General features: G+C 41.7%; 1 protein-coding gene across 1 annotated transcript in view; it reads right to left on the bottom strand.

Annotated features, from left to right (window-relative positions):
• The window catches only part of DLAT (dihydrolipoamide S-acetyltransferase), a 144615-nt gene that overhangs the window by 92195 nt on the left and 25135 nt on the right, over positions 1 to 27285 (bottom strand). The window contains exons 4-6 of the mRNA XM_085645794.1: positions 20461 to 20626; positions 14820 to 14946; positions 14533 to 14717 (exon numbers count right to left, since the gene is read on the bottom strand). Of these exons, the coding sequence (XP_085501920.1) occupies positions 14533 to 14717; positions 14820 to 14946; positions 20461 to 20626 (478 nt within the window). The remainder of the gene's footprint in view (positions 1 to 14532; positions 14718 to 14819; positions 14947 to 20460; positions 20627 to 27285) is intronic.

The following is a 27285-nucleotide window of genomic DNA, read 5'->3' as shown; positions in this document are numbered from 1 at the left end:
ACACTCATCCACCCATTCAGTCCTGCACACATGCTGTCTTCAACACATACAAACAGTGAGTCACTCATTCATGCACCTATGCACTACGTAATACCCCCCACGGAACCATGCAAACACTCATACTGATACTAAAAAAACCAACTAATAACCTATATAGACACCCATGTAGCTACTCACCAACCCATGCAGCCACTTATACACAAAGTGAGAGACTGATACAGATATTTACATATTTAAAAATTACTCCCTAAGCCATGTATTCACTAAGATACACTTAATCAGTCAGTTATACCATCAATTTTTCAAAGACAAATCATCCATTTAGACACTTATATACCCATTTATTCTTCCATCGACCTTGATATACATATATAAAATATATTTAATTTTCAGAAAAACAGACATTCACTGGATGATGTCATGAGTGATGTCATTTGAGATGTCATCAGTGATGTCACTGACCATGTCATGAGTGATGTAATATGTGACGTCATCAGCAGTGCATTGCGGGCGCGCGAGTTATAGTTAGCTGAACTAACTATAACGGGGGAATTTCAATGGTTTTGTACAAGTAAAAAGTCCAGCTAACTATAACACCCCTGAAACCTATGGTTTTTTCAGTGAATTTCTGAGGTTTTTAAAATGCTAATTCCTAACTATAACGTGCCTGAAACCTATGGTTTTTTTCTGTGAATATATATATATATATATATATATATATATATATATATATATATATATATATATATATATCTATATCTATATTCCAAGGTGCCCTACAGCTTTGAGAGCGCACTCAGCAACTGCCTCCCATCGGGTTTAAACATGCACTTGTGTCAGCATTCCTGGAATAAAATCCTCACCCGACGCGTTTCAGGGTATATTACCCCTTAATCATGGGCTGCTTGAAACAAACAGTACTCGAATGTTCTCCATTTCAACATGATTCTATTGGCTCATTACCATCAGTGGGCTGTGCTTAGTGCCTTGAGCATGCTGGGACTCGTAATCCTAAGGAGAAATTAGTACCTTCCCCACAGTGGGTTCGTGCACTCTTTGCAAATTAAAGTCCATTCTTATCCTCTTGTAGGCTCCAGAACATTGGCACAAGTTTCTTTCAGCTGGCAGATTACGCTGGAAACGGGTTGAATACAGTTTCAATCCTCAGCCTGTTAACATTGATAGAGGGTGCTGCTCTCCACGACGCAGGCCGCCATGATATTAATGAATTCCAAGGTGCCCTTCAGCTTTGAGAGCGCACTCAGCAACTGCCTCCCATGGGGTTTAAACATGCACTTGTGTCAGCATTCCTGGAATAAAATCCTCGCCCGACGCGTTTCGGGGTACATTACCCCTTAATCATGGGCTGCTTGAAACAAACAGTACACGAATATATATATATAGTATTGAAGAATGAGTGGGTGTATAAGTGTCTGAATGGATGATTTAGTAGGAGCATGACGGATTGTATAACTGACTGATTAAGCGAATCTTACTGAATGCATAGGTTGGTGAGTAAACTGTGTAAATGTCTGTATCAGTTTGTCAGTTGGTGTATAAGCGGCTGCATGGGTTGGTGAGTAGCTACATGACTGAGTATCTGTATGGGTGCCTGAGTGTGTGAGTGGGGGGGGGTTGGTGACTTTGTGCATCGATGTTTGAGTGGGTGATTCACTGGGTATATGGGTTCAGAGTGCATCTGTGAAGGGCTGTATGGGTGTGTTGGTGAGTGAATGGATGTCCCAGTGGTATATGTGTGAGTAAATATATATGTGAATGGCAGTATATGTGAGTGTTGGAGTATATAAATGACTATACGTGAGAGTGAGTGATTGTGAGGGTGGCTGTATGGATGAGCGTGTGCTTATATCAGTGATTGTATAAGAGAGTAGGTATGGGTTAGTATTTGTATAAATAAGTGAGGAGGTCTGTGTATAACTGTATAAGTGAGTAAATGGGTGTGATTGATTCTTTGCATGACTGAGTAGGTGTGCGAGTAAGTCTATGGATGAGTGGCGGTGTGCGAGTGTATGTATAGGTACATATGATAGTGCTGTATTGATGAGTGACTGCATGTATGAGTTACTGTATGGGTGAATGAGTGGATGTGTGTGTAGACCTACGAATCACTGAGCGGGTATGTACTAACTGCTATAGGTAAGTCAATGGTTTTTATATTGGTAGTCTGTATTTGAGAGTGAGTGTATAAAAGGTTTTATTAGGGTGTGAGGAGGTGCATCAGATTATCACATGGATGATGTCATTTGAGATGTCGTCAGTGATGTCACTGACCGTGTCATGAGTGATGTAATATGTGACGTCATCAGCAGTGCACTGCGGGGGCGCGAGTTATAGTTAGCTCTACTAACTATAACGGCCGAATTTCTCTGGTTTTGTACGAGTGAAATGTCCAACTAAACCTGTGTGTTTTTTCAGTGAATATATATTTATCGCCACTGTGTGATAAAAGCGCACCCCCCATAGGGCGGTCAAAGTGCAGTTGTGGGCCCAACAGAAATCTGGGCTGCAGGCTACCATGCAACACCCAAATAAGGCATGGACGACAAACTTGAGGGGCGTTTCCAGCCAACAAGGACTGCAGGAGAATGATTCTGGTGCCAGACAGCCCCTGCAACAAGACCGGAGTGCCAGGGAGTAGAAATCAACCTGGGCCCGCCACACCAGCAGAAAGGTGTCGGTCATGAGGGATATGGCAGCGGGTGGCCAAGTGCAGAGAGTTATGCAGTCTAGGCTCGCTGCACAGAGGGTTCCTGTCATATCAGTAGGGCAGTGGACCGACCGGCACCCACAAGATGGCTAGGAGGCCATAGTCAGAAGTCGTCGCGGACGGTTGGTACTTATCTAGAGCAGGAGTACAAGGAGCTCTGATGGCGTACTGGCAGGGCCGTCCGGTTCACTGTAGGGAGGAAGGAGAAGCCCATTAGCCTCATCGAGACTCTATAGGCTCATCCGCGGGCACTATGGATGCGGAGCCTCTGAGGCAATTCCGGACGGCACGGGCCACTCACAGGTGTAAGGGGCTAGTTTAGGGATTCCGCAATGGGAATGTCGACATTCAGCATCCTTCCACTATTGGTGGCTCACTCCCATGATTCAGATGAGATCAGATGTGATGGGAAACGCGATCCATGTGGATCATGGGCCTCAACCTCCAGAGCTTCACAGACAGTCGGTCATCTTGGTCGCTGCCGTGGCCATGTCCCTTAAAGTAGTGCCAGATTTTGAGACCCTTCCCAAGCCCAATGCTGCTCAAGTACAAGCCCAAATTTAGCCCTATGCAGACCAGTCTCAGCCCAAAAACCAGTCCAAAGTCTCAACTCTCAATTATGCAAAAACAGTCTTTAAGGTTGAATCTAAATTATATTCAATATGCAGATAGTGGGAGGATGTTAACTGGGCACCTGTGTTAATAACTACTAATTTCCAAGACCAGTCCCCACTGAGTTTTCAACTTGAAGTCCTGTCACCACAGATCCAAACCTGAACCTGGCACGCTTGAATTGACTTTCCAAGTGCAGATTTTAATCCACCTTATGTCTATGAATGGGAACGTCAATGCTATTTCAGCAACGTGGCTCCAAAAACAGAATACTGATAAATTATGCAAAATTAATACCACACAATAATACACATATTAAGAAACATCCCCTTGTATTAAAGGAATTGCAACGCAACTTGTGTGGCACGGCTTACATCGTATCTACTTGCCTGAAGATACTCAACAAAAAAACTCCTTTAAATGGACAATATGGGAGAACAGCAATAATAAACATGACAGCAGACAAATTAAAAAGCAGTTTTAGTGCAAAATAAGTTTATATAAATGTGAAGCAACAGTGTGAAAACGGAGGGCTGCTGCAGTACGATGAGCTTCACGCCTTTTAAGTTAAAATATACTGAAGGTGCCAGAAAACAGACAGTCACCTACTCTGACCAATTCTCTGCCCTCCATTCCAAAGTCCTTCACATTGACCAATTACTGTGGCTCAAAAGGTTATAGAGGACATTGTTGTGTCCATTGTGTTGCAGCTAGCGCTAAGGTAAAGCTCCTAGGCTTGGCAAGCAGCAGATGGGTTTGGTTTTGGTACAGATGAACGCAAGGCTGTTGGAGCAGAAAGGATAATCACCAATTTTTCCCAGAACTTTCTGCGACACCCTAAACACTGACACTCCCTCAACTCTCCTGATACTGTCATCACTCTTCCTGTTCCATCCCACTCCGTTCCCCTTCATTGTTAGCCTTATACCACTCTCCTACCACCACTGGCCTAGGCAATCCCATTTGGCTACTTTACACCGATCACCCACCTAGGGCTAAAATTATTCATGCTCTTAACTAAGGGTGGGCGTAGTGGGGCTACGTGAAGCAGCGCGTAGTGTGCCCAAATCTATGCACACTACACGCTCCGCGTAGCCCCACTACGCGCCACCCGCCTCCCACCCGCCCTCCTGTTAAAACATATCCTGAGTTTATAATAAATAAAAGTAAAGACACTTACCTGAAGCACGGCCTCTCCGGGGCTCCCTCTTCCTGGCTTCCAACTTCTTCTGACAAATGCACATGCGCGGACGCCTGCGCATGCGCATTTCTCGCAAGAAGTTGGAAACCAGGAAGAGGGAGCCCCGGAGACGCCGCGCTTGAGCTAAGTGTCTTTACTTTTATTTATTATAAACTCAGGGTATGTTTTAAAAGGAGGGCGGGCGGGAGGTGGGTGGCGCGTAGTGGGGCTGCGCGTAGTGTGCATAGATTTGGGCACACTACGCGCTGCTTCACGTAGCCCCACTACGCCCACCCTTAGTTAAGAGCATGAATAATTTTAGCCCTAGGTGGGTGATCGGTGTAAAGTAGCCAAATGGGATTGCCTAGGCCGGTGGTGGTAGGAAAGTGTATAAGGCTAACAATGAAGGGGAATGGAGTGGGATGGAACAGGAAGAGTGATGACAGTATCAGGAGAGTTGAGGGAGTGTCAGTGTTTAGGAGGGCGGGCGGGATGCGGGGGGCAGGCAGCTACGCTTCGCCCTGGCGTGTGCGTAGCGCTGTCGGCTTCGCCTACTTCGAAAACTGCGAAGCAGGCAGCGCAACGTACACTACATGGGCGAAGCGTAGTGTCACGCCCAGGGTTACTCTTAACTTTAATTTCTCAGCAACGACTGTAAACACCCAAATATGATCCATGTCAGCAAAGAGGTACATGTTTACATTTCATGTGTTTTACTTCATCCAGTGTTCCCTAAGAGTAGTTCCTTTTTCCAGAAGATACAAATTGTGAAATGAGTTGCCTTCAGGCGTGTGGAAGTTCAGATTGGAAATAGACATTTATGATGGGCACGATTGAGAGTCCTGAGGCTGAAGGCAGTACTGCTTTCTCACATTATCTGCCACTGGGTCATTAAGGTGTTTAGACTAAATGCACATCCAATCCTCTGCCTCTCAGGAGAGTGCATAAAGCGATGGTTATATAAATACCAACTGTAAATTAAAGCACTATTATGCATGTGCACAATGAGGTCTACAATGTGTAGGAGTCACATATCATGCAAACTGGTAGGCATATGTTGAGAGCACTTGGTCTGTAGAAACACAAAGTCAGGATTAAACTGCTATGCAGTTGTTGTAAGACTTTATTATCCAAAGTAACCTTTAACATACGTGGAATAACAAAAGATCAAGGATAAAAACAAGATTCTAAAGCAATGTCTTTCATTTTGTGTGCAGTTCTCTGCTGCTGGGCCATACCTCACTGTGCTATATTAGAAAGATTGTGACATCCGCAGCAAATAACAAAAGGATCCCTGTGTTAAAAGCAGTAACTTATTGAGTGGTATACATACAAAGAGGTAGGCAAGCCTAACCAGAACAGAGCCATGACATTTTTTGCTATTGGCATCATGCAACAGAAATGTTAGAATATGATAAGTTGTCTTGCCAATTCAAACACATTTATTTTTAACACTTGAAAGCATTTTACTTTAGCACATCAAATTATACCACTGCATCGGGATGTATTTATTAAACGTGAAAGTTTTAAAAACAGGAACTGGGACACATTCCTGCCCCTGCCCTGATGAAAATGCAGTTAATAAACTAAGACAAGTCAAGGATCACGTGAAGCCTATATGTAGCGTTGATCCTTACTATAGATAGCTTGACATTATAGGCAATTAAATTAACCACAAGAGGTCTTTGTATAGTGTAATCCTGTGCTCAGGTCTTTGTATAGCATAATCCTGTGCTCGTGTATGTGACAATGAACCTAAAAAAACAGGAGGCTCAGGGATACAGCCACTGGATGGGTCTATATATTTAGCATCAAACTTTAACAATTTGGTTTAACTCTAGGAGGATGAGATTAGGGTGCAGCTAACCAGCAGAATCAAATCTAATATCGTATCAGTAGTCAAAGCTTGTTTCAAGACAATAGCCAGAGACTACATTTCATGCTTTTTACTAACGAAAAAAAGATCTTTCCGGTAAGATAATTATCTTATCATACCTTAATAAAACAGCTGGGCACCCAGGGACTCTTAAGCATGCAACACAAGTAGGGTTAGCATAGGCGACAGCATGTTCCCTTTGAGCCTGAATTACCACAGGAACGGAGATCACATGCAATAACCAATCGCAGCAAGTGATATCATGGAAGTTGATAGAACATTACAAATTTGAAATTTCAAAAGAAAACTTATACTCCTGCTACAAACGCTCCACTTATGTTGCCAGTGTCAGATAGTATTCCTAGATATAGGGCTGCATTGAAATGAAATGGTGTGAAGACTTTGATCAAATGCCAAACAGTCAGGCTCATAGCCCGTCAATAAGTATTACACTCGCTCAAATAAAAATGCATATTATTTTTGACTGCTCATTACATGAGTAAAGTAGGCAACATTTAGACCTGTCCAGGGAAATCACTGCCAATTATAAAAACTTGTGTAATAAAGAGCTTCATACTACAATTCTGCAATACCTACGTACTGTAAACAACAAGTGTTGATAATACCAGATTTAATGGTACTCAATTTACTGACCTCAGGAGGATAGTTGGCAGAGTCACTGCTGGGATTCAAACTTCTTAAAATTCTGATGTGCAAATTATGCATGGTTCATTGCAAATATTCAGCTCACTGAGCTATACTGCCAGCTGAATAATATGAACATGAAGCAGAGAAAGAAGCAAGATTACATTGCCCACTAAAAGACTCAGGTGTCTTGTTATAACTTTGACAACAGAGCTAAAATTGAGGCAGAGGGCATTAATGAGACAATGCTGATTAAAACGTTCTTTAAATAGGAAAATGTTGGCCCTAATAATCTACAACAAAAACGTACTTTCCAAGTAGTATTCAATATGCATAAGCAGCAAGGTAACATGCATACTGCAATATTTACATTCCCTTTCAATAAACTGGGCCTACCCCATCAAATGTTGCATTTCAATGGAAAGTTATGGTTCAAATAGATTCAAAGCTAACACAAGAAGATGATGAACGGAGCGCTGAAACCTCTCAGACACTCACCCCAGTCACAGATCTGGGTTGAATCCATCATCATTCTTTAGCTCACTCGCCACCCCTTTTAAGACTCAGCCATATGCAAATCAGTCTTGACCCTATTCCTCATGGGAACAGTCCAGCCCGAACTGCCAAGCCTAATCTTCCCTGGACCGGTAAAAGCATCCTGGGACCGGTTTTGCGATAACACCCTTCATCAGCCAGGCTAGCTTTAATCCAGTGGCAAAACGAGCAAGGGACCCACGTCTGGGTATGACTGGATTCAAAGCAACAATTACTTTAATAAAGCTCAGAGGAGCGATGATTAATTTCAGAAGCAGTTTGAGAAGGAGAGTGATCTCTCAAACGGTTTTGTAAGGTGGAGTGATGGTAATAGCCATCATGAGGAAAGCAGATATGTTATTAGGACACCGGGGGCTGCAATTAATCTGCACATGCCTGCACTGATCAGCAAAATTCATGCTGCTACTTGGGAAGCGTTCTGCATCTTATTCTGGACTCTCATTTCATAACTCATTCAAATCTAAACTATGTTCACTTTCAATACCCATAGACATCTACATTTTTGTAAATGTTTTTCATAATTACATATCGGTGAAATGTATGTGCAACTTTTTAACAAACTTTTCTAATGATTCATGCTCTCCTCTGCATATTGCTTGAGGTCCCCATACACCCGTACATCCAAACCCACCTTTTACCTTAAATCACAGTAACTGTTTTCACTGGCGTATCTAGCCCTCTGGCTGCCCATGGCGGTCCCTGCGTTGGCTGCGGCAGCCGCACACAGTGAAAAGAAGAGCGGCTGGGGCTGTGCTGGCAAGAGTTCTCTCTGTTTGATGCCCTACGGCAAATGCATTGAGGAGCAGGGGGCATTGATTGCCGCCCTGAGGCAGCAGATAAGAGCGGGTGGAGGCCACCGGCACCAAAACTTGTACCGCCCCCCCCCCCCACCCTTCCCTCCCCGGCTACGCCACTGATTTTTACAGATAGATCTGATTAATTGTCTTGAGTCTCTCAGGTCTTTTCCTGTCCTTGGTACTGACCCTGATGTACCGATGACTGACACAGCAGATTGGTGGGCCAAACAACAACAAAAAAATCTCCTACGGTCGGTGTTAAGATTGTATGTTCCCTTTGTGTAACAGTACTTTGCTAACGAGAACGGGCAAAGTCGGTAAGCACCATAGCTTCTATTTTCCAAAAAGGGCCGAGCAACTCTGGACAAGAATATGTCCTCCCAATTCGTGATAGCAGCCACCTCTGAGGTGGTACAGCAGACTACATAGTGTGGGCGATTGACTCCACCCTCATCGTGAACACCTCTCTAGCCGACTGTATAAAATAAACATGTAACCCTAAAAGGAAGGAATCAGCTAGCCTTTTCAGGATAGCAGGAAGTTTAACTAACCTAATTCGGCTTGTTGTAAATCCAGGAGTTGCAACAACATGCCCCAAACTTAAGACAATCAAGGCCCTTATATGACACCCATAGCTGCAGGGAAGGCCGACCAGCATGGACACTCCTCCTTTAAAGTACACACACCTCCGGTCACACGAGGAAACTGATAAAACAAATGAGGACTGGCCTGCCTCTTGTAACACCATTGGTTCATTCTCTCTGGGGGCAGCCAGCAACATGAAGCAGGGCCATCATAAGTAGCGTGTCCGCGCTATGAATGATTGATGGCCCCAATTTGAAACCGTGGGCTGAGTCGAGTCTAAGGCGCCTGCATGAAATTCGGTGCCGCCTAGTCTACATGCATTGGGCACAGAACGGCAAAGGTCGTCTAACTTTGTGAACCCCACATGGAGAGCTTTTTCTCTGCACAACTGGGAAAAATATCACCCATTTCTGCGGGAAACCGCCCAATAGGGCAGTACTAGCCCCTACACTGTACATTGAGGCAATTTTCTCCATGCACAATTGTTCATCACCACAGATCAAATATGTTTTTTCGTCCTCCAATGATAAACTTAGTAAAGCCTTAACACAGCTAGCAAAGAACGCTTGTGCAAACAGCAAGATCACAAAGAGCACTAATGAAATGTATTAAAAAAAAATGTCCAGTTCAATGCTCTTGGAAAACCGATACCATTTAAATTCGGTAAATTGGTTTCAAATAACCGAGCAATTTTACTTTAGCAGAGCTTTCAAACTATTGGTAAATGAGAGGCAGTGACATTTTAAGTATGATGACAAATATCATTTTTTGTGTCAAAAGGTGCTTTTTAGGATCCTGCCCCTTCAAGGAGGATGGGGTGTTATCCCGAAACTCAAAGGCAGACAACTTTGTTCAGTTTTTCAGTTATTTATTTGAGTTTGACAGTGCTGGCTAGAACCGGTATCAGAGAGCTTAACATAAGGAACAGCGAGTTGCAAGTTACACAATTTTTACATAAGTTATACAGTGATTACACAGTAACAACAAGAGTTACTAGCGAATTGCACATAAGGACACATGATGAAGCCACAGTAACACAACAGTATGCATTACTAGTGCGCGGCGTAACAGAGGGAAAGGAAAACAGGGGAGGGGAATGCTGTTAGAGTCAAGGCAGGCAGGAGGGAAAAAGTCCATCAGGGGGGACCAAGCAGTCAGTGTTAAAGACAGATAAACCAAGTAGAACAGTGAAAAACAATGTCCGATGTCCGGCTGGGTAGGTGACAGATTTTCATCATATTACTTTGTCATGGAAAATATCAAATAAATCTAACAGTATGTATTTCTAACAAGGTGTATCCTAATTCATAAATATAAAAGTAAGCTTCACAAACAGGAGAGATTAATGATAAGGCACTCTGAGTATATCATTGTTTTTGGACTGATGCTCCCACACCCAGATCTGTTGACTGGGTGTGAGTGTTTGATTGGCTCTGATGCTCCGTCCATCACCACCCCCTTTTGTACCGCTATGTCAAAACAAGGGTAGACATCTCCAAGTTTGTCACATCTTTAAAGTTGAAAAAACATTTTGCAGTCAATCAAAAGCAAATACAATTGCCGGTGGCGAGGCATAGAGAAGACGACCCAATGAATTTAATGGTGGATGATATGAATCTGCTATTAGATCTCAGACAATTTGAAAATGAAACAGACTTGAATAATGCAACTCCAGAAATGGATATATTGAACATCAATGAAAGAGCGGTAGAACTGGCTGAAGAACATAATCTAGACATAACGAGTGATGAGCCAACTAGCTTCAGGCCAAGCTCTAGATTTACACCATTGACAGCTAGAGATTTAGTAGACATTTACAGCGAATTGGAAGTGAACAAACTAAAAAATCTGTACAAAACCACTAGTGATAAGCAAAAGCAACTGTCACAAAAACAAAGATTATGATGCCTTGATTAAAAAACTTGCAGTGAATGATGAATGTATTGTGAGCAATGCAGATAAGGGTGGAAACGTTGTGCTTTGGGGAAAACAGCAATACCTAAATGAAGCTTACAAGCAACTTAATAATCAATCTAATTACAGTAAAGCTGCAGAGGTGGTAATGATCACAAATCATCGCCTCTACAATGCACAACTAGAAGAATGGTACCGTCAATGTTTGATCAATCATGATGAACTATTGTTTTAAAAAAAGAGTAATCTAGTCACCCCTGTATTATATTTAATACCGAAGGTGCATAAAGAGCCTCTTTTCCCCCCAGGGCGCCCAATTATATCAGCCATAGGGAGCAACCTAGAGAACACCTCTAAATATGTGGACTCTTCTCATTGTCCATTTGTGAAATCTCTTCCATCCTTTATTCAGGATACCGGGGATTTTTTGAGAAGAGTATTACGATCTTTCGTGGGAACAAGATTTTTTTATTGATAATAGAGGAGACCACTCTATACACGAGTATCAAACACAAAGCTGGACTTAATGCAATTGAACATTTCTTAGGAAACAGGCCATTAAAACTGTGGTCACACACCCAAATGTTAATATCAATGATATCTGCATGCCTTAAGAACACCTACTTTCTCTTCAATGGAGAACTATTTCATCAAACCTGTGGTACAGCGATGGGCACCAGCTTCGCCCCCAGCTATGCGAATCTGCATATGGGCTGGTGGGAGGAGCAGGTGGTCCGGAAACTGTACCCAGAGGTTTAGCAAGAGCACATAATGCACTGGAGTTGATTCATCGACTTCTTATTTGTGGTATGGAAAGGCTCAGAAATACAGGCCAGGGATTTTATAACCAATCTACAGGCAAACAATCTGAATCTCAGATTTACTAGCACTATCAGTACTACAAATGTTAATTTTCTAGATTTTACTGTTTATGTAAAGGATGGCAAACTGGAAACTAAACTTTTTAGAAAGCCTACAGCAGGCAATACGTTGCTACACGCAACGAGCTTCCATCAGAGTAATTTAATAAAAAGCATCCCCTATGGGGAATGTTTAAGAACTATGAAAAAATGCAGTAACCAAGAAGAACTAAATAAGGAATTAAACTGCTTGAAAACTCGTTTTAAAGCTAGGGGCTATATGGATCAGAGTATAAATTCAGCTATGAATAAGGCAAGTAAAAGAACGAGGGAGTCAATCCTTTTTTGTAAAAGCAAAACAAAAGCAAAACTTGAAAAGAAAGACATGAGTCAATGCAGAATGATAACGACCTATAACAAACAAGATAATAGTCTGAGAAACATTCTAAACAAGCATTGGCATGTCATACGCAATGATCCTGTACTAGGAAAAATAGTGCAACACAGACCCCTGATAACTTTTAGACGAGCTAAATCTTTGAAACAGTCACTTGTCAACAACATAGTAATATCACAAAAAAAACAAAAATACGTCCACAACTTGGCTCTCTTGAAAAGTGGCTTCCTAAAATGCACTAAATGCAAAGCTTGTTTGCATGGAAATAATACCGTAGTGTACAAATCAGGACTTGTTAAAAGAGAAAATAAAATAAAGTCAATACACCTGTAAAACAGATTATGCTGTCTACGTGCTCCAGTGCCCAAGTGGCCTGAGGTACGTGGGCAGTACAATCCTACCAGTGCATAAACAGCATTTACGAGCCATACAAAATGGCAACAGATCGTATCCAGTAGCTCGACATTTTGAGCAATACCACAGTAAAAATGTCCAAGGTCTATCATATTTTGTAATCGATGCAATCCCGTGTAACATACGAGGAGGAAATAGTGAGAAAAAATTAAGGGGGCTGGAGTCTTGCTATATAATAGAGCTCAATACAAAGACGCCAGGGGGCTTGAATATGGAAGAAGACTTTCATACACATTAATAAATATTGATAGATCAATAAAGTAACTTCCTTCAAATCTCCGTTTTTAACTGGTTTTATTTTACTTTGGTCAAGGGTTAAGTTTTAATTTATGTGCAAGTTTTCGGTACACAAAGTCTAATAACATCATATGGAATGTACTAGTTATTAATAAGCCCACTTGGGTGGGATAACTAGCTCTCCTTGAATAACCCACTGGGGTTCTAGCGAATAAGAAACATGATTTGTGTCGTGGCTACGAGTGGATTGTAAAAATTACTAGTCTGTCTTCGCACACACTGTGTGAGTAGTTCTCACATGATGAAGTGTTACACAAGGGTTTAAATAACAATTGAAAAACTTTATCAAATTGTTGGTGAGCAAGCCTGCTGTGCAGGCGAAATGCGTCCGATATCATCTGAAAAAGAATTTGGTGGCTTGAGACACAGCTTCGTCATCCTTCCATATGCGAGGGGAGTTGTTGATGTAAAATTGGACCCTACTTGGGCGGTCCATCAAGGCGAAGCGCCCTTTGTTCAGGGAGCAGCGGCGGGCGACTCAAGTGTGTAGCGTGGAATATATAAATATATATATATTTTCTTTTCTCTGTAGCGCACCCACACTCCCCTCCCCACAGGCAGGAAACCCTTCTACGGGCAGCCAAGACTGCACCGTACAGCCCCGATGAGGGTTAAGATTCCATAATGGGGTAGGGTTAGAGATGGTGAAGGGTTTTTAGGGTTCAGGAATATGTGGAGTTTAAAATGTAGAAAGAGTTTTTTACGTGGTCATGGATGGGTGGTGTTCAGGGGTGGGGAGGGTGTTTTAGGGTTGAGAAATGAGTGACGCTTAGAGCTGGTGAGGATATTTTCAGGGTTAAAAAATGGGTGTAGTTTATGAGTAGTGAGGGTTTTTTAGGTTTCAGGTGTGATTTGTAGGGGTTGAAATAAATGTAATGGTTCTGCGTTGGGCGGGGTTTAGGGGTCTGTGATGAGTGTAATTTAATAGTGGTAAGAGGTTTTCAAGGGGCCAGGATGGATGGTGTTACGAGATGGTGATGTTGGTTGGCAAATTAAACGCATCTGAAATAATTGTTTGACAATGTAAAAAATATCATTTGAAATAATGAACTGTGAAGTAAATCACTGAATCAAATAAATGCATTTGTTTCTATGAAATGGTAAAAGCCAATAATCCTGCAAACTCTCATTAAACACTTTAGGTAAAATGTTTTCTCAGTAATCATATTCCATGATTCCAAGAAGTAATGCTTCAATGAAATTACGTACAACCATTTAAAATGCATGTAGTTGTGACATTATTGAACATAGCAGCTTTCTTTCCTGATTTGTTAGGCAATTATATAAATTGGTGTGTTTCGGACTAAGAGAAATTATGCATATTACAGTACAAGAATGAAAGACTATTCCGACAATATTTCGGTGTTGTAGGTTATTGAATGTTAACCAATGGCTAAATTACAATATGAGGATCCATTTCTTGCAAAAAGTTTAAATCAAATGATGGCCTTTTAAAGTATCTCTAGGTAGTTAATCAATTGTCAAACTAGTCAATTAAATTGTTGAGCTAATGCAAAAGGTCATTCATAGCTTGTCTTTGATGTGTACTACAAATCCCATCTCACTACTTTACATAATTAAATACATATTAAACCTACATAATGAGACACCCTGCAGAGTTATAAACACGTAGCTCCACTGTTCTGAAAAATGTATTAATAACTTCCATTACCTGAGCTGGAGGAGCTGCCTGGGGTTTGATATCAACCACTTCTCCAGTTTCTTTGTAGTCAGCAAATGCTGCAATATCAGACTCTCTTTCCACAATTATGCATAGCGGAGTTTGAAGAGGTACATCTCTTGTTCCCTCTGCTACAAGAACTTTTGCCAAGTAACCTTCTTCTTGCACTTCAAAACCTTGCAAAACAAATGTGCAGTTTTCACAAAACGTTTGCAGGAAAAGATTAAGAAAAGCAGAAAAGGGGGGGGGGGGCTTTGTTACTTCACTTCATTGGGTACCTATTGTTGCCTTGTCCGTCTCTATCTCCGCTAGCAAGTCGCCTTCACTCAGCTTTTCCCCAACCTTCTTTTCCCATCGCTGCACTGTGCCCATCGTCATTGTAGGAGAGAGTGCAGGCAAACAAATCTGTGAAGCACAACACAAAGTCTTTAATGCCAACCACAAACATGAGCACAAAATTAACCTAGGCAAAGACCAGTGTTGTTTAGGTGTTAAACTTCGCTAACAAAAAGTAAAGTTTTCTTCACTATGAGCTGGGCAATTTTACATTAGAACACTTCGGTGGACGAATTCCCATCAGTCAATAATGATGTACTAAGTAAAGCACTTTATCCACTATGCCTTTTTCGGCAAGGAATAAACACACAATCCATATCAGCAGAATCATTCAATGATTGTGTTATTTTCCAAAGTAACTTTTTTTCCATCTTTTAACATGAAAGTTAATGCTGGGGGTCTCCATCTTGATCCCTGCTTGATATTCAAAGACACATGTCAAGTAGAGAAGAGGTACATTTACTTTGATACTTTATTTATAACCACTGGCATGAATTAACAAAGTACCTCTTGAAATAGGTCAAGATAGCAAGGATTTAGAAACATGGTAGCTGTCAAGTATAATTCTTCCAACTGTTAAATTTACAGGCGTTATACTAGACCAATTAAACAACTTGATTCTGGAGATTTTCTATTATGGGCCATTTAAAGCCCAAAAAGTGATGGGCGGAACTTTCCCTTTAACTCAAGACAGGTCAACCCGACCACCACCACTCACTATTGCTTCTATTCACTGCCACCATATGTCAGAATTGCCCATCAACCTATACAAAACTACTAATCGGCTTGTACTGTGAAACCAAGTTATTATTATGGGTCAACCAAATATGCAATATGTTCCTAATGAAAATACATGCAAACTTGGCTGATATTTTGCTAATAATCAAGTACTTGCTAAACAAAGAGCACTAGATTGCTAGAGACACAGCAAATACTCTGGTATTTATCCAAAGCCTACTGATCAAAACTAGATTTTATGATTGCTCATTATAACAAATATTACTCTAATATGTCAAAATGACCATATATTATTTGCATTACTTCTCAATAAGATGGATTCCTTCTTTCACCATTCTGCTATTAATTCCTTCATTTTAGGCAACAATAAAACTAGAAACAGAGCACTTCACAAAGGTTGTATTCTGCAAGATAGTGGCATATACAGTAAAATGTTGGCTGATTGAAATATTACAGAAATTGGTATTTAAAAAATCAATTGAGGCCGATTACAACCTCAACCTAAATAAAAACAAAATGTAACAAGAACCTACTAGTGCGAGCACACAAAAGAAAGTAGATGTAAAGACAAAGGTTCTGATCTACATCTTGACGGTATAGATAATCCGTTATTCCTCCAACATAATGGTCCACCTGCCATATTTAAATATTGTTGGACTTTAGGTTTCATCACTGCTGGGCTACTCTGTCTCTACCGTGATTAAACCCTTTAAACGGCCCTGCGGAGTAAGGGCCATAGAAGACAGACCTCTAATTACTTTCACCTAATTTAGATAGGGAGGAATCAGAGGTCAGTTTTTCCTGCTCGTAACTGCCAGGAAAACCCTGGAGAGGACTCCCATGGCGAGGGGAGTATTTTTTTATGCCCAAAATGGAAATCCTGCTTCAGAATTTTCTTTTTGAAAATAAAAAATAAAAACATTCTGGTGCAGGACTCTGCACCAAACTGTAAACAGCACTGACAGGAACCGCTGAGACGGCAAATTCTTTTGGCAAGCGGAGTAGTCTTGGTCTGGTGGACGTTACGTCCTCTGCCAGGTCAACAGTGATTGCTAAATCCACCAAATTACAGTTTGGGCCCTTAACAGGTACTTTAGATTCTCTGATAACTTATTGTCTTTCAAGTAAAAAATGTAATGCATCTGATTAATTGGTAGATTAGAAGTTGCATTTAAGCTATTATATTTCCAAACCAAATGCATCAAATGTAATTCAAAATTAAAAAATGAAAGCTGTTATAAGACAGTATGTTCACGGTGGTGGCATTTTAAATTAAATAACCAGTAACCACAATCCATTTTAACAGCCCCATAAAAGTATAAAAGTAAATCGCATCCCACACTCAAAATAAAAGCGAAGCACTTTAACCCAGGTGCCATAGTAACAGTAAGGAGATCACACAGGTAGGGCTAACGAGGTATCAATAGAAAATATTTATTGGTGGCTCTAAAATGGCAGTTAGAGAGATAAATAAAGTAGAATACGAAAGCTCCAAAAGCATAATTGAAGGGTGACAGGATTGAGTCAAGTGGTGGTGGAAGTAGAAAAATGGACAAGAGTAGGAGAAAGACACTATAAAAGAAAAATAAGTAAATAAAAATTACCACAATGAGGTGCCAAAATGTGTACATAAATTTCACTAAACTTGAAAAAATAACCAACCAAATAAAATCTATTTAAAAAGCATAGTGCCAAATTGAGTGCCAAATTTAAGACCCGTTGGAAGAGGATGTCACGGTTTGTCTTTCTAAAAGGGTATATATATATTTCATCAAAATCTCAGGTGATAAGTTTACAATATCGTTTTTGATGTTGACAATTTATTTGCCTGATCAAGTGAAAAAAATAATGGAAAGGTGTGGAGACCCTTTAGTCTACATGTGCACATTATGTACATTTTTCTTACAAGTTTTCCAAGTCAAATAAAAAATGGCACAGAAACATTTTAACCAAGCAACTCTGTCAATGGCCAGCAAGTCCAAAAACAGTCTGCTCTCAAAAAATAAAGCAAAGTCTGAATTTGAGGGAACAGACACATTCCAAAGACTATTTTACAGGGCTTAAAACACAGCCAATAAAAATTACTTGACGTTTTGGCTGCCACAGGAGTCCAGCCTCTGTGCCGTCCCCAACATTTTTTATTTCGCCAAGAAGGAGAGCTACATGCTTCCTTCTGCCAGATCACCCCCCCGCCCCCCTGTTGACCTCTAAGCCTCCCTCCCCACCCTTGCCCAGCATCTGCCCCAGGCTCATATTTACCCACTGCTCAGATTTGGTGGTGTAGGAGTGTAAAACCCCATAGAACATGGAATTCTGTGTGGTTTTGCACAAGGTAAAACCGCGTCTGGGTGGTTATTCCCCGTTGCATAGTGTTTAATTTGTTGTACTCTCATGGTACTTACAGGGTGTTACCTCAAGCTACCAATCATTGAGGGTGCAGAGTTTGCTCCCTGGCTTTACCATTTAACTTGTAATGAGGATCTAAATGCCAAGAAGCAAGGAAACAACCAACGTGAGAGAAAAAATGTTTCCTGTCAAATATGGATTGAAGATCAGACAGACATAAAAGGTAAAAATGGGACAGATTCTACCTACCAATAATACCCTGTTATCCAATGTGTGATTATGGCCAGCTCCACAGACATCTGGTTCCCTCAGCCGGCGTCAGTGTTGCGCAATCTATACTGATGCGTCTGGGATTCTGATGACTCAATTTTACTACAGATGTACCAACTAATCACATAAAACGAAAGTAGGATTTTTTTCCTACTATTTGCGTAGCAGCTAGACTGTGCATGCTATGATTCAGATCAGCAACAGCACAACAAACATCTGCTTCTCAAGCTAAGTGGCTCTGCAACAGGTTATTGGCACCAATGGCAAAAGCATAATTGAAGGGTAAGTTACCGGATAGAGTCAAGTGGTGGTGGGAGTACGAAAATGGACACGAGTAGGAGAAAGACATTGTAAGAGAAAAACAAATAAATACAAAATTATAACAAGGTGGGCAGAGAAAAAAAACCTGTGAAAATGGTTTAAAGTGAACATTGGCACTTCTCCCTGCTGGTGCGGTCTCCTGGAATTAAGATCAAATTTAGAGTGGAAGCCAGATTAAGGGTGCTGTAAAGCAAAAAGTTATCAAAGCTGCCCCACATGTTTAAAGCACGGCATTGCAACCCTGCTTTTCTAATATTGAATGACTACAGGCACCGGATTCATAGAGTTCTAAGAGAACCCTGCAACATTTCCAAAGTAATGTCCATGCTTTGGTTTTGACAGAGCATCCCCTCTACACCACCAGAAAGCAGACATTCTGTGCCCTCACTAGCATGCTTCCACAATTCGGAGACCATATGTCTATATTCTAGAATCTTGCTTATAGTAGTTGTATGTTAACAAGACTACATCCTCAAGCTACCTGGCAAAAGGACCTTTCGACCATTGGCATTCTGCTTTACCGCACCAGTCTGCATTGATCCTCAAAATTCCTTCTATGGGCGTGACCTCCAGTTCTACAGTTTCTTTTTTATTCTACAACACACTCAATTTTAATTCTTCTTTCCCTAGTTCTTACCTTGCTATTTTGAACAACAATGATCCTTCAAGACCCATACCTACATGCACTCCTTCCTGTGAAGATCTGCACTTTTCTTGGACGTGTATGGGTCCACTCCAGTTGCTTTTTCAGTCTTCCTCCTGCCTCAGAACTTTCCTTTCTCTGCTCTTCCATGCTGCCGTCGATTGCCCATGTATAGAGTTCTTTGCAAATCAGCGTAGCACTTACCCTCCCTCACGTAAATATGAATTTACAATGTTTCCTTCCCCTTACCCTGCTCAGTCCTTTCTTCAATCACCTTGCCCATTCTTCTTTGCCGCCATGCGCTAGCATTTCTCTCTTCAAGTTTTTTCCTTCTCTTCTTCCTGTATGGAATCCATTTAAGTAGAAATTGGACTTCCTGTCCCTGTGCTCCTGTACTTACACAGCACATCCAATTTGTTAGATAACAATTAGAAGAGGAGCAGGCTGATTACGCAGTTACAGGCTATGTGCACTGTTTAAGGTACTTTATTTTGTGTGCATGTGCTTTAATATCAGAAATCAAGTGGGGCTTACTCAAACATTTTTCAACGCTCGTTATTTACCCAATTGTGTTGCTACATTTTCTTTTTGCCTTTTGTCTCAAGGAAAACGTGATCCTCCCCAAAATCTGTGTGGTTTTAAATACTATGCTCATCGCACCACCACGGTCATTTCAGCACGGGAAGGACATCTGTGTTTCTGCGGCCACATGCCAAAGTGGTTTAGAGACTATAACCACAGAATCGGCATGTTTTGGAGCTTTCTATAATGCTCTTTGATTACCCATATCTTTAGCTACCATTAAAAAACAGAAACCTTTTGGCAAAAAAAGCGGACATACATGCGCTCTCCTTTGAGAGGAATATCATTTTGAGATTTTTATATTAAGAGAAAAATAAATTACCAACAGGTCTGGTCCAGAGATCTAGTCTCAAGTCGTATTTAAAAGCTCAATCCTTAATGTTGATTTTTATTATGTTAAACTTGCTGCTATCCTGGCACAAGGTTGCATGCTAGTTTTCTGGTTGGCAAATCCTGTTGTTGGACACTCAAAATAGGAAAAATTCAACTAGATATTATATTTTGGATAGAAATGTCTCTACTAAATACAGTTTCAAAAAAGCTTGAAATAACTAGTACAAACATATATAACGCAGAGAAATCTCATCTGACTAGCAGCAGGGAGAAAGGAGATTGCTGTGTTACCATACACAATAAGGCTACTGGTTCAGAAAGAGGTGTCATTTGACTTGCACACCACTTGCCTTCAGATGTGGAGGGTAGGAGCTACCAGGAGCTTGAGCTGGCGGTGGAGATGCTGCTGGACCAGCAGCCGGAGTTGGTGGTGCAGAGGGAGCTGATGCTGCAGCAGCTTGAGCGGCGGCAGCTAAATTCAATGTATAATCTTTAAAAGCGCCAACAAATTCAGGTCTATAAAAGAAATGATATATACACGGTGAGGTTTTTAATCAAAGAAACTTTGAAATGCGATGCACAAATATGGATGAACAAAATAGCCGGCTCCTGAAAACAGTATCCTAAGAAAACTATATCCTCACAGTCCATACGGAGGACTACAATATCACAACTTTCTACTGCCTACATTTACCAGCCAATATAGATATGGGATAAAGGATCCATAGCCCTACCAAGATATCAAGGCACTGCAATTCAGTTTGGTGTTCCACAGCAACAACGGACCTAATGACAAGTACGTTTTCATGGAATAGTGCAACTTGCAAGAAGTACCTTATTCACATCTTATTTTATTGTTTATAATGTATGACTACCTTAAATAGAGGATAACATGTAGTGAGAAGTAACGAACAGCATCAATGAAAACTCATAGTTCACAACTAGCAGATTGCTGAGTAAAAATATGAGGTTTTTTTTCAAAGTGAAAAAATTATCATTTTCTATAAATTTCCCCGGTTTGCTTACTATAAGTAGGTGCAACAGCATTTCCTAATACCTAGAAAGAAATTAAGCAATACATGCTGCTTAAAACAGTTTCTGAAAATTTAACTGTGAAGAGAAAAAGAGAAAGCTGCATTTCCATAAACTGCATTTGTTTACATGCAAAGGAGAAGAAGATCATTAGCCTCATTATCGTTCTTTAACAACTGTATTTAGGGAGCGTGAAGATCCTACCCTTCACCCACACCCCGGCTGTTTAATAAGGAGGAAAACTGGGTGTATAATAAACATTACATGTTACCAAAATCCTCCAGGAATTATGCCATGACGACCAGATACACCATTCAGCCTATTCAGTGTGGTTCTTAAAAGAAGCTTTACACACAATACCAAAATACTTCAGGGTAGTGGTGCAAAGTTTCTATACCTAGTGTCCTTTGAACATTTGTTGTCAGCTACAACTGTGTTGTACTAAATCTTTGATTAAAAAAAGCAAGTTTCTCCAAACTAAATCAGGAGAAAGCTGTGTGGAGGGGCCAACAGTAAAGTCACAAGTCTACTTAGATAAAGTCTTTGGAAATCCTTGCCAGAGCTACAGCAGGAACAGAGATGTTAGACACAGTCAGAGATGTTAGACACAACAGCAAAAGAAACACATTAACAATGGTGGCGAAATGTGATTTTCTTGGTGTCTCTCAATCAAGCAACACTTTTTTTTTTTTTAAATTCCTGAATTTACACAAATGGTTTATTCATCAGCAAATTAAGACTGTCCCCTTACTAATCATCTCACGAAAGAGTGCAGTATTCAGCCGATCCAATGATTAAACCAGAAAGAAGTGTTTCACATATTCTCCTAAATGGTGAGGACCGTGGTATCTGTAATACCGTGCACAAGTTTACAAATGGGGCTGAAAATGTTACTTTACAGCGATACAAGTTCAAGTTCAAAAAGTCTTTATTTCGAAATTATCATAAAAGACATTACCATGCTTAAAACCTCATTTTAAAACAAATACCAATATAAAATCTAAATAAAAACCAGCAATAAAAATAGAGTTTAAAACCTACAGCAAAAGTAGGATAAAATACCATGATTAATTTCTGAGCCATCAGAACAGATCGTTAGGAAGACCTACCACTAGGTCCGGTTTAGCCCTCAGGATCCACACCCAGCCCAAAAAGTTTGATACAGCTATAACAATTGGTTCGCTTGTATCCGACTTAAGAAGTCTTATGGCCTCAGATCCAACCCTTATTGACAAGTTACGACAAATTGGTTTGAGCCATTAGGCCCGAGGAGCTGCATAAACCGGGCATTCAAAGAATATGTGGGCAATCGATTCTTTGCGTTCTGGGCATCTACGACAACGATCAGACTCCTGACCTTTCCATTTTTTTGCGAACAGTCTCGTTGGAAGGGATCCATCCATTAGCTGGTGATAGAGTTTTCTATCACTGGGCTTTGTTACTGTGTCCCAATATTCTTCTAGGGCCGGAATAGATTTGAGATCCAGAAACATTCCTGACAGGGATGTAGATGGAATTTGGCAGGCGAGTTTCTGGTAGACTATCGCCCAATAGATGTTTTTATAAACTTTTTTTGGGGGGAAACAGGTTGTTGACAGGATCTGACCACAGGGTACCCAAGCCCATTGACTCAAGTGATAATTTGAGATTTTTGAACCAAGGGATGTTACCCTAACCCAGGATGGATCTTACATCCATAGTGGCCTTGGCATAAGCCGCTAATTCGGGGGTGGTCCATAGCCTCCTCCACAGAGCCACTGGCTTATAGTGAGCCAAGTCATCTATTGCATGACAGCCTAGATCCATTAATAAAGGTATCGTAGGGCTAGAGCAGGGGAGACCTGTCAATTTTCTTAAGAATTTGTTCTGTATTTTTAATCAGAACAGACAGGTCAGCAAAACCCCAGAGGTCCGCACCATACAGGATCGCAGAGCCTATCTTAGCGTTGTAAATCTTCATGGCTGGGCCTATCCTCTTGGTCTCAGACTTTCTCTGTTCTCTTATCAAGCACCCCGTGAGCTGGGCAAACTTGAGCGACAAGGCTTCAATCTGGGGCTTCCAACTCATTTTACTCTCCAAAACAATCCCGAGGTAGGTCATAATGTTTGTCTGTTCTAACTTGATGTTGTTCATTTTAATATGGGCAACCGCGGGTCTGCTCTTGGTGAACACCATAAGTTTAGTTTGAGATATTGACCTGCAAGTTATGGTCATGACAAAATTTCTCAAATGTAGACCGTGCCGCTTGTAGGCCTGCCTGGGTCTGCGATAGCAGAGGGGTATCATCCGCAAACATGAGTAGCGGAAACTTAATACCACCCAGAGAGGGGGCATCGGTCGGAAGGGCTGAGTAGTATTGCACCACCCCGTTGATGAATAACAAAAACAGGGTTGGTGCTAGTACACAGCCCTGCCTAACACCCCTGAACACAGCAAATCTTCTAGTGACCTGCCCTTGCTTGCCCCAACGGACTTGAGCAAAATTAGCTTCATGCAACTTAATTACCATATTCAAGAGCTCCGGGGGCATCCCCAGAGCCCTTAGCACCCCCCACAATTTACCCCTGGGAACTAAATCAAACGCTGATTTTAGGTCGACAAAGGCAGCGTAAATAGTTCCTCCGCCTAAACTAACAACTTTCCAATAGAGCAATTAGAACCTAAGGACCTGCTCTATTGTACTAGTAAAAGACCTGAACCTGCCTGTAGGGGTGATAATATATCCTCCAGTTCGATCCAACTCTGGATTCGTATCAAAACCATCCTAGAGATGATTTTTTGTATGGCATCAATCAGGCTGATCGGTCGGTAGTTCCCCGGACTGGAACGATCCCCCTTCTTATAAATCGGGAGAATCTCAGCTCCACGCCAAGAATCGGGAATTTTAACCCCCTTTGCTATTGCATTGCCCAGATAGACTATATAAGGGATCCAGTTTTCTTTGTCGTGCTTAAAGAGATTGGCAGGGACACAATCGATACCTGGTGGCTTGCCGCTAGGGATCATTTTTAGCGCCACCTCAACTTCACTGCTTGCAAATGTCAAATCATGGGCAGTGTCCTCGGGGGTAGGAATGGGAATGATACTAATATCAGTCAAGTTATCCCCAGAAAACTGGGACCCAAAATGCTCGACCCAGACTTCTCTCGGTACATGATTAGCAGGAACCTGTGAAACACTGCCATTGCCCCATTTGACTAAATGCCAAAACTTTGTTAATTTTCTATGATTACTGGCTGCTAAAAGGTCCTGCCAATGTTGGGTATCCCAATCAAGTTTAGCCTTCTTTTTTGCTTTATGGTAGTTAAGCCTTGCTATCCTAATATTGGAGATTATTTTGGTTTTGATAGCAAGAGCCAATCTACTATAGGATTCCCTACACGACTTATTATACCATGATTTACACAGTGGATTACCATGAGTCTTCTTTGGTATGTCAGGTTTTGAAAAATACAATCTGAGGTCACTAAAAAGATCTTCATGGAGATTAATTATCTCTCTGTTTATATCTTCCCGAGTTGGAAGTGAATGCAAAACCCCCAGAGTCCTAGTTAGCCTAATAGAAATCTTGCCCAAAACCTCGGGGTCAATGGCAATCTTAGCCCAACGCACCCTGCGTAAGTTGTTAGTAAGCAGGGCGTCAGCGGTGGCAACCTTAGCTGTAGGCTTGTGCTTGCCACCGTTTTTTACCAGGAGTCCCAGTACAAGAGGATTATGATCACTCTCTGGGCGGTCCATAATCACCATGTCATTTAGTATGGACCAGTACTCTATTTTTATAAGGGCGTAATAAATTCTACTTTTGTAGCGGCCATTGTCAAAGGTGGCCCTACCCATTTTATCAGATGCAGATCGCCCGTTGGCAGCCCTAAAGCCGCGCTCAAGGCAGAGACCCATCCACTGCAGAGCTGATTCTGTCCATCTCTTAATGGGTGTGAGGGCTAACTGGGGGATGCTCCACGCGACATCCTCCTCTGTCGTAAGGAATTCCCCGTCCGAGTTTAGGGGCTCGAACGAACAGTTTAAATCGCCTACAATTATTATATTACTGTCGGGTCTAAAGGAGTCCAGAAAGGAGTCCAATATTGGAAAAGTGTTGGAGCCACGCCCGCCAGGCTTAGCTCGGTTATACACATTAATAATATAGAGCTCTGAGCCATCTAACTGGTGCAGCTTTAGGGCAAGGATGTCTGGGCTACCAACATATAGTTCCTTGATTAGGTGATGCATAGATTGTTTGATCCAAATGGTTAAACCTCCTGACGGTCTACCTATTGTCCCACAGACTGCAACTTTGTGGAAATTAAGGTACCCCGTATGATGTACTGATTCTGCAGCCCAGGTCTCCTGGAATGGCAAGATGTCGTATTTGTCCACCAGATCAATCCACTCTGCGGTGGAGATTTTACTCTTTAGACCTGCGATATTCCAGGACACTAGGGAGCGCAAATAAGTGCCACCACCGAAAATAGTAGTAGAGATAGGCAATGCCGGTTGGGAAACATTAGTACCAGATGGATTCAAGTTACAACAACCTAATTTGGGATGACTAGTGTCCTCAATCATATGTACTCCACGGGGTTTCTCCACAGCCTGAACAGATGCCCCTACCACGGGGGACGGTGTAGGTGAGTCGGAGGGGGTTGGGACTCACAATAGGGGCAGCAGTAATTTTAAGATTCTTTCTTAGAGCAATAGGTGGGTGCAGAACGGGTGCTGTGGAGGGAGTCACGCAGCTATCCCCCAAAAATACCCAACTAGTACTATTACTAATAATATCAATTGTTGACGCTGCATGAGCCACAATCTCGTTGACCTTTTGCCAACCTGCACTACCATTCCTATTTCTAGAGCCCAGTCAATCAACCCCCTCCAAGCCACTAGGGAACTCAGGACGGTTGGACGATTTTTGTTTAGCCAATAGATCACCTTGTTCTTCAATTCCCCGTGGGTCTCTGTTTTATCAAGTTGGATCTCAGGGACATTAGCCAGGATAACGGTGTAGGGTGCAGATTCAGGGGGGAGGTTAATACAAGGAAGCTTGGCTCGCTGTACCTCAGCCCCAGGTTCACGGTTTTCTCTAGAGAATGGACGACCACCGCATACTGTGTGCGCTGACTTTTCCCCACCTGCTCTATCTTCTCTGGCTGCGCCCTCCCTAATATAACCGATGGAAAGGGTTTGGGATGAGGCATTTTTAGAAAGTTTAGGATGTAATTGAGTGTTTGGGCTAATTAATACCTCCACGGGAGTTCCTATTATGACACTCTGGGGATCAGTGATCACACTCCGGGATGGTTTTAGCCCGGTAGCTCGTGAGAGCTCCACTATTTTATTGAGGGTTGCAGAGTTTGCCGCTACGGCACTTTCCAATTTAGCCATGGAATCATTTATAAGTTTAACCCTCTCAAATAGGGGAAGCAACATAGATCATAGAAGTTGCTCTAGAATTTCTAGAGTACCATTTGGGGGTTGGTTTTCAGCAGGGCAACAGGGTGTTAACTTAGGTGACGTTATGCCTGAGGCAATGGTGGCAGATCTATAGTGCGTTTTAGAGATAGGGGATGCATTTACGGTAATAGTTTTAGTTAGCTTGGCACTTCTACCCTTTTGTGTCCCTCCCCCTCGCTTTCTTTTACCAGCGGTATATTGAGGTTGTTTGGTTTTGGTTTTCCCAGTGTGGGGAGAATTTGGTACATTTATATGGGACAGGGTAGGGGCAGCCAAAGTGTTGGGGTCAGTAGGACTATTTGGAAGTATAGATATGCTATCTAAGATGGAGTCAAAAGAATTGCTGGTTGATATGATGGTGGACCCACCCACTCCTACTCGCTCCACACATGATCCCTAGCTAGTGGCGTCAAGTGACCGGGGTTGCTCTGGGGTGACTGCGGTCATGATGGTACCCAAGGAGGAGCGTTTGGACAACAGCTCTAGGGACAGCCTTTTTTCTGTAGATAAAATTTCATTTTCAAGAACATTTGCTGCTCTAGTAATGAACCGATCTAGAGTTCCAGATACAGACCCCCCGAAGCTGTTTGGTACAATCTTCCTCCCATTTCTAAGGCGCAGCGCCATGATAAAGTATTCCTAAATGTATAGGTGGCACTGGAGTTTGTAAACATTGAACACCTAGACCATA

The sequence above is a fragment of the Triturus cristatus genome, chromosome 3_1, assembly GCF_964204655.1.
Source record: "Triturus cristatus chromosome 3_1, aTriCri1.1, whole genome shotgun sequence".
Lineage (NCBI taxonomy): Eukaryota > Metazoa > Chordata > Amphibia > Caudata > Salamandridae > Triturus > Triturus cristatus.
Note: the sequence above shows the minus strand (reverse complement) of the source record. Positions and strands in the feature narration are given on the sequence as shown.